Here is an 8,802-nt window from a genome sequence, read left to right as displayed (position 1 = left end):
AATTGTAATTTTCAATCCATTTTTTCTGGGTTTTTAGTTCAAAAATAATTTGGTAAAATCTAAAAATATATTTAAAAAAATCTAAAATAAACATTGTTTTATATCTATAAAAAACTGAATATTCAGGGCTTTTAATCCAGTTCTTTTAATCCATTTATATAAAAAAAATCTAAATATTATATCTAAAATGGTGAAATGGAGTTGACATTAAAGCCGCCCAGGAACCTGACACCCTTGGCTTAGAATATCAAATAAATTGGCTTTTAGAGACAAATTCCTACATCCATTTTTCTGCTTCTAAAACTCAAATGTTCAGACATGATCGTCGTAAACAAAATGGACGAATTGACACACAGCACTTGCCTTTGTTCTTCCATAGCAGGCCTTCTTGGAATGGGAAAATAAAAGCATCGAAGGTTAGCCGGAGAGCAGACTCCCAAATATAGCCAGTGTGTTCTTGTGAGGGCCAGACTCTGCCCGACGACAAGCCCAAATTCTGAGCGTGCCCTGTAATTGAGGAGAAAATAAAGACAGAAATTATATGTTTATTTTTGACAACAATTTTAATCTTCTGTGCTCGCCTTCACAAAAAAAAAAAAAAAAAAATGAGACGCCCACAAGAAGGCGATGGGAATCCGTCTTTTTCTGACTCAAAAGTGGCCAGCTTTTTTTTTTTTTTTGACCAGTAAATGAAATAAGGCAAACAAACATAGTTTTTTAGCTGGGAAAATAACAATAAGATCATTTATCGGCTTCAAAAACAACTTTAGGCGGAATTAAATTAAAAAAAATAGAAGTGAGTGAATTTAAAAGCTTGCTTTTATTTTGTATTAAAACGTCGTATGGCAATTAAATGTCTTATTCTCTATTTAAAATCTATTCAAACATAATTAAGAGTGTTTAGCACAGGTGTCAAAGTTAAGGATAAATCATTTTTCTTCAGGCAATGTTTTGGACAGCTTTTTGACGTTTGTTGGATTTGAACTTTTCATTTGGCAGCAAATCGGAACTAACTTTTAACATACGTTATATCACAAGTTTTTTTTTTTCCTTTGCCAAATACCTTCTTAGCATAAACTGATTTTTTTAGCCTTATAAGACACTTTTCTGCTATTGACAGCACTAAATCAGAGCCAGATTTTTTACTTCAAATGAATTAGCATCAATCTAATGCATTGGAGTTCAAAAATATGAAAAGGGAACCAAAAAAATAAGAATTAAGAGTGTTAATTGTGTCAAAAATCAGTATTTCCTAACATTTATTCAATTTCCATAACCAGTTTTCCTCACTAGGATCCTTTTAATATAGATTTTCTTTCATTGAGTCTATGTCATCATTATATTGGTTTATAAAAAAAAACTCTGACACTTTTTGCAGCGTTGTTTAATGGTTCTTAGTAACAAAAACAAGGAAGTTAAAGTACTATATAAGTTAGATACATGTATTTCCTGACTTTCACTCAGTTTTATCTAAAACAATGTTTGTTTTAGCTTCTTTTTTTAAATATTAGTAGATTTTACTAAATGTTTTTTGAACTAAAAACAGAAAAAATGAATAAAAAATAACAATTATTGTTTTAAAAGGGGGAAAATCAGGAAATTTAAAATACATCTATACTCATCATTTTACTTTGATCCTAAAACAGAAAGTCGGCACTCATTATTTACTTTCCCGGGCCACACAAAATGATGCAGTGGGCCAGATTTAGCCCCCGGGCATCCACTTTAACACACTGTCTATAATCATCATTATATTTGTTCATAGAAAAAAATGACACTTTTTGCAGTTCTGTCTAACATTCCTTCGTAACAAAAACAAATTAAAGTTATATTTAAGTTAAATACACTTAGTCTTTCTTAACTATGTACACTCCCGATGATAATTTCCCATGATGCATCAGATAGATCATCATCTTTTCATCAGTCAAAGATTTTTAGTTCAACATAATATGATTATCTCCTCATTTTAACGACATAGTCTCATTTTTCTTAACCCATCAGTCTATTAGAAACAGAAAATAAAGCCTACCAAAAACACAAACCTCAATCTCAAATAGTGTACTTCATTTTTTTCCAAAGTTCTACATACACATCGACATATAAACATAAGCCACGATAATCCTGTGTGATTTTTCATTTCACGACTGACTGATTTTCCACTCCCCTGCAGTTAAACGTCTCCAAACATAAGACTCCGTCATTCATCATAATGAGAAAAGTGAACCAGATAAAAGTGGATAACGGACTCTTCTTCCCTCCTTGACGATCTGCCCGGTGATTGATGGCATTCACCATTCATGCGTTTACATTTGACCAATCGGGGCGCGCAACCCTTCAATCCCCCCCAACCCTGAGCTCCGCCCCCTTTTCGGGAGACCCCCGAGCCTGTAATTAGGAAGGGGGCGGTCTCCCGGAGACTCAAAACACTTCCACGCGTTGCTATCTAACTTCTTTCAAAGTATCCCGGGACGGCGAGTGTGCGACTTCCCCCCGCTGCGCCTTTAAAAAACTTCCTCTAGGATTTTGTTTCTCAGGGATGGCCGCATCTATTCTGGAGGTAGGGAATTTCTTTGTAAGTATGACATCTTTTTTTATATCATTTTATGGTAGGACTAATGAGATTTAATTTAAAGTTTGAGGTATAACGTTTTTTTTCGGTTAGTCTAAGCTACTGTAGATGTGATAGAGTTGTTTATTGGAGATAAACAATGTGAAAAGTCTTATTTTGAAAGAGTGCAGTTAAATAATGTTGGATAATTAGAAAAAAAATGATGTATATTTTCTTGTATATGATCAGAAAATGACTTTAAAAATGTGAATGCTAGTTTAAAGATGAATTAATACGACATATTCAGAATTAAATGTGCGGCAAGAATAGTATATTGGTAAAAAAAGTACATTTAGGATGAAAAATTGGGAATAAAATAAACGCTAGCTAAGTTACACCATATTTAAGAATATTGAGGTATGAATAGGTGCCAAAATATTCAGTTCCCGATACAATTGGCAAAAAAAAACTACATAAACTACATAAAAAGGTCTCTGGAAAAAGTCAATGTGAAAATAGGGTAACCAAAAATTGAAATAAACCAGCATTGCAGAGGTAATCAGATTACTAACCCTTTCCCAGAGTAGTCATACAAAACGCTAACCATTAAATTCTAACAAACTACAAAAATCAACACAGTTTCAAGTCGTATATATATCACAACTAAAACCCCAAAAAGGCACAGATCACGACCTCTACAAGCAGAAACACGTGCTTTTTGCCATAGCCTTGAGCATTTTACAAGCGCAGGAAGCGCCAACGGCGGTGGTGTCGGGACATAAGTTTCGTATTAAAGCATGACACTGACAGAATCTCCACACACTCCTCCACAATCTGACATTGTACCTCCTCCCCAGGAAGAAGCGCGCTATGGCTCCAGTCCTCTGGCTATGTTAACCGCTACCTGCAACAAATTCGGCAGCACCAGTCCAGCGACCGACTCCGCCACCCCCGCTAAGAACTGCGGCCCGACTCCGCTCAAGAAACCTTACGACATGACCTCCGACCTTCAGGCGTCCAAGAACGCCCGCACCGCCGACGGCAGCGGCCTGACCGACTCCTACGGCGGTTCCTTCGCCACCGGCGGCGGACTCCTCACGCCGACCGGAAGCCCCCCTCCGACCTCCAACGGGGGCTACACATCCGAGTACAACCCTTTCGCCCACTCTTTCCCGACCTCCGTCTCCCAGGACCCATCCTCATTGGCGTCCAAGACCCACGCCACGGCCGACTGCCTAACCGGGGTCTACACCTCCCTGGACATGACCCACCCTTACGGTTCGTGGTACAAGGCCGGGATCCATCCGGGAATCACGGCGGCGCCTGCCAACACCGCCTCCTCCTGGTGGGATGTCCACCCAAACTCCAACTGGCTGTCTGCGACCCAACCCCAATCGGATGGGGGTCTCCAAGCCTCGCTCCAACCCGTGGCGCCGCAAGCCTCCCTGAGCCCCCAACTCCCCAGTTACGGTACCGACTTCACCACCCTAAACCCGGCCCCTTACCAATCCCTAGGCTCGTCCTCCCACCTCCTCCAGCAGTCCCAGCACATGCTACCCCAGGACATGTACAAGCCCAAACCAGTACCCGGTGCGGGGCTCATGGAGAGTCCCATGGGCTTGAAACCCACTAGAGGATCAGGGGGCTATGGCTCAGGTTCAACCCCTTCCAGGTCGTCTTGCGACTGCCCCAACTGCCAGGAACTGGAGCGCCTGGGGGCCTCGGCGGCCTCCCTGAGAAAGAAACCAGTCCACAGCTGCCACATCCCCGGTTGCGGCAAAGTATACGGCAAGGCGTCCCACCTGAAAGCCCACCTGCGCTGGCATACCGGCGAGAGGCCGTTCGTATGCAACTGGCTCTTCTGCGGTAAGCGATTCACCCGCTCGGACGAACTGGAACGCCACGTGCGCACCCATACGCGGGAGAAGAAGTTCACATGCCTGCTGTGCAACAAGCGCTTCACGCGCAGTGACCATCTCTCTAAGCACCAGAAGACCCATGCCGAATCGGCGCTGCAGGGGAAAACCGCCACGGCCGAGGGTGAGGCGGACCACAGGGGCGAGGAGACTGCCGAGATCAATGCCGCCAATGGAGAGACCGTGGTGAACGGAGACGAAAAGACGGGGCTTCCAGCCGGGGTGGAGAACAGCAGTGGGCTGTTGGAGATCTAACTCCCAGACTTTGACCCCCGAATCTTTGATCCGAATCTTCGTCCCCAGACTTGATCTGAATCTTTGGATCCTGAATCTTCGTCCCCAAACTTGATCCGAATCTTTGACTCCCGAATCTTTGACTCCCAATCTTTGACTCCCAAATCTTTGACTGCCGAATCTTTCACTCCTGAATCTTAGATCCCAATCTTTGTCCCCATATTTGATGAGTCTTTGACTCCCAAATCCCTGACTCCCGAATCCTTGACTCCCGAATCTTTGATCCGAAACTTTGACTCCCGAATCTTTGACTCCCGAATCTCTGATCCGAATCTTCGTCCCCAGACTTGATCCGAATCTTCGTCCCAACTCCATAAAGAGCCGTGCATTTATTTTTCTTGCCACTGGGACTCTTCGACTTTGACTCGCCTCTCAATACCCCCGTTTTAACGTCGCAAGCTTGTAACTGTACCACACGCATCATTTGTAGCGATTCCCAATTGCCGAACATGACATAAACAATAAATTCCACGCTTATACTACAGACAAACGTACATCCACAAACCAAACCCAGATGCCGATGATTAACGATACCCGCAGCAGACACGTTCCGCTCTCGGAACGTTTTTTGGTCTGATTGACCAATCACAGCAAGGAAAAACACAGACGTCATTAAAAACTGGCCTAACATAGAAAAACTAGAAATCGGATAAGTTTCATAAACCGACTCATTGCTCATGTCCGCCAACACTACTGTGAACGACAGATGAGATCGACGATAAATGAGTTAAGAGCCGAAACGAATCGAACATGTGATTCAATTGCGTAAAGAATCATTAGAATTTGTAGAATACAGCTTCTGACAAGCAAATGATTGGAGCAAAACGCAAGCATGCTAGCTAAAGAAGAAACACACATTTCTGAAGCCAGCAGACCGTTTTTTTCAGTTTTTTTTTTTTGGCTTTTCAAATAAGCGCAACCACTGGGGAAATTGAATCTGCACAGGCAGAAGGAAAAGCAGCTCCCGATGCCGAAGCCGCAAGACCAGAGTCGCTTCGTAGCGAGACATTTTGGGTTAGCGCGGCGGCGGCTTTTTTTGACGGCGGCCGTTAGCAAAGATTCGATTCGCAGCTGTACTTTGATACTTCAGTTATTCACTCTTCTTGAAACAATCAATGCCATAAGAAATGCTTTTTCTTGCCTAATTTAAGTTCCTTTTTACATAAATCGTCTAATTTATGTCTTAAATTATAAAAGATTGCTGGTTTTTGTGCATTTTGCAGGAAAACCGAAATAGCCAGCGAAGAATTGAAGCCGGCCAAATATTAAAAATAATAAAATGCCTTAATTTAAGACTATTTATTAGCTATAACAAGGAAGTTAAAGATGTATTTAAAGATCTTGACAATGACTATTTCTATATATATATATGTATTCTTTGTATTGTCTTTCAAAGGAATAAATTAAGGGCTACATACTATATATTTACAACAATATATAGATGTTTTTTTTAGCTGTGTTTATTCGATTTTCTACTTTTTTTTTATTGAAACTGTAAACCGTCTTTGGAAAGAAGACTTTGCTTTGTTTGGATGTGAAATTAAAATAAAAAAATATTGTATATAGTGAAGGACATTGACGTGTACATGTGTGACAATGGTGCTAAAAAAAAACAACAAAAAAGTAAAGGTATTTCAAAGTGTTCCTTTGTTGACTACATCCTTATATTTTATTTCCTATCTTATTTCCTACCTGACCTGCTTTTATTGTGACGGGTAAAACTTAGGTAAGCTTTTAGTGCGGGACAATAAGATCCAGTGTATTGAACAACAATTGCAGTACTCTTTAGTTTAAGGGTGGTAATTAGCAGCTAGTATAGACAAGACAGAAGGGGGATTAGGACTGAGGGCAAGTGCTTGTATTGTTCATGTGCACTAACAAAAGGGATAATTACAACAGGATGCGAGATAACAGACTTTATGTGGTTGGCTAAGAAAAAATAAAAATGTAATTTGACCTCTCAAAGCGGCTGTTGCTAGGTAAGTGTTAAAAGTTGCAAGTCCGGGATAGGAAAGTTCAATTTAGTGGATATACAGTAATTCCTCAAATATTGTGGTTAATGTGGACTAAACATGGCCGGGACAATTGAAAAACTGTGAAGTTATTATAACTTTTTTTCAAATTCAGTTTTGAGACCTAGTAGCAAGAGTGGCTTCTGGTTAAGCGTGTATTTTTTACATTTTCACGAACTTAAAAAAAAAAAAATAAATAAAATTGCTCTAAAAAAATCTGCAATGTCGTGAAACCACAAAAGTTGAATCGTGAAATGGTGAGGGATTACTGTATATAATCCCTGTCAATACTCGGCCAATTGTTCCCCTTATTAATGATTGCAATTCCCCTTATTAAGTGCTAAAAAAAACCATACAAATGCAACACGGCATATATTTAGTCACATAGGGCGCACATAAAAGTACAAAATGTACGGCTTTCTATATTTAATTCATGTATTTACTCCCATAGGGCACACGTAAAAGTATCAATTGTTCTCCAAGATGTACGGCTTTCTATATTTAATTGATTTAAAAAAAGATGCACACAAAAAACTGCAAAAAAAATGGTAATTTAACCGACCAATTCAAATAACCTAAGCTAAAAATTCATTTTTTCAGACGGTACCTAATTTTGTTTTTTGGTCTGTTTTAACTAAAAGAAAAACAATTAAGCGCTTTAGACGGTCCCCAATTTATTTTTTATTTAGTTTTTTCCCACTGATTGATGTCTATTTTTAATAACGCATTTATTGAAATTGACATCCAACCCTGTCAATTGCAGCTAATTAGTTAAATGACTCACCTATAAAAGCATCAATAGCATGATGCTATTTTTGTACCATAATTAAAAGTTTCTACTTAAAGTTAGCGGTACACTTGAAGCTTTATTGGCGTATATCTGCCTCGCATTTGATAAGTTCTGGGTTTGAATCATGATTACTGCACTTTAGCCTACAGTTTCTTTACTTTCCAAGTAGTATAGTGAAAAAAAAACTACATTTTGCCTGAAATTTAGTATTTTTTAATTCAATTACAATAGGAAACATGATAATTTTCCTTCAAAACCCCCCAGAAGCTAACGCCGTTGTAACATTTACACTTAGCAGGCCTCATGGTTCCAATTTGGGTCTTCTAATGAGCTGTAGTTGAGGTCAATATATATAAAACGTCCCGACTCTGTCATCAAGGGAGCGCCATGTTTTTTGGCGGTCTAAAGTAGGTCCGCGTTAAGAGTCCGCAGAATAAAATCTAAGCGAGGTCGGGGTAGATGTAGCATGGCTTTAGCTTGGGTGTGTCAAGCCAATGAGGTGGGAAGAGTGGGGGTTTTTCGACAAGATGGTCAGCACTGCGGGTATTTTCTGACATTTTTCAAAACACGTACATTTCCCTCGACAGTGGCGGTGATGGTGGTGGCGGCCTGAGCTTTATTTTTACTCGTTTTATTTAAAACAGCCAGGAAACATTAAGTGTAAACCGTAAGGAGGAAAATAATCACGTCGGGACACACAAAGGCAAAACCACAAGGTGGATACTAGGACACTCTTTCCATATGTTTCAGCTACCAGTGCACTTCCGTACCATTGGTTTAAAAATAAAACAGAGTTGTTATAAGAAAGTTTAAAGAAAGAGAATGTATAGTGTGCTATTGGAACCCCAAAAATATATGTTAAAGCAAGTTATTTTAGCAATATTAGCATAGTTTTGACACTTGGAGACTAATATGAACACCTACCGTATTTTCTCGCATATAAGCCGCATCCGCGTATAAGCCGCACCCTTAAAATGGCCTTAAAATGTTTGAATTTGACAATTTCTCTCGTATAAGCCGCCCCCTGATTTACAATTTACACATCCATGTTTATGGTTTTAATAGGGAGTACAAATGTGTTACTTTGAAGGGAAAATCTTAAGCCACACCCTTAAAATGGCCTTAAAATGGTTGAATTTGACAATTTCTCTCGTATAAGCCGCCCCCTGATTCACAATGTTCACCTCCATGTTTATGGTTTTAATAGGGAGTACAAATGTGTTACTTTGAAGGTAAAATCTT

The 8,802-nt window shown here is 39.7% G+C and overlaps 1 protein-coding gene across 2 annotated transcripts; it reads left to right on the top strand.

The window, feature by feature from the left end:
* Positions 1–2,471: 2,471 nt before the first annotated feature.
* sp7 (Sp7 transcription factor) lies at positions 2,472–4,719 on the top strand. Of its 2 annotated transcripts, none has more exons than XM_077725760.1 (2): positions 2,472–2,572; positions 3,406–4,719. In XM_077725760.1, the coding sequence occupies exons 1-2, from the start codon at positions 2,537–2,539 to the stop codon at positions 4,717–4,719; spliced, it is 1,350 nt and encodes a 449-aa protein (XP_077581886.1). In that variant the 5' UTR covers positions 2,472–2,536. The 2 variants fall into 2 exon arrangements, with proteins under 2 accessions (XP_077581886.1, XP_077581887.1); XM_077725761.1 differs by having other exon boundaries at positions 2,537–2,557.
* Positions 4,720–8,802: the final 4,083 nt, after the last annotated feature.

The sequence above is a fragment of the Stigmatopora nigra genome, chromosome 10 (assembly GCF_051989575.1).
Source record: "Stigmatopora nigra isolate UIUO_SnigA chromosome 10, RoL_Snig_1.1, whole genome shotgun sequence".
NCBI lineage: Eukaryota > Metazoa > Chordata > Actinopteri > Syngnathiformes > Syngnathidae > Stigmatopora > Stigmatopora nigra.
The sequence above is the reverse complement of the archived record's forward strand: the minus strand, read 5'-3'. Positions and strand labels throughout refer to the sequence as shown.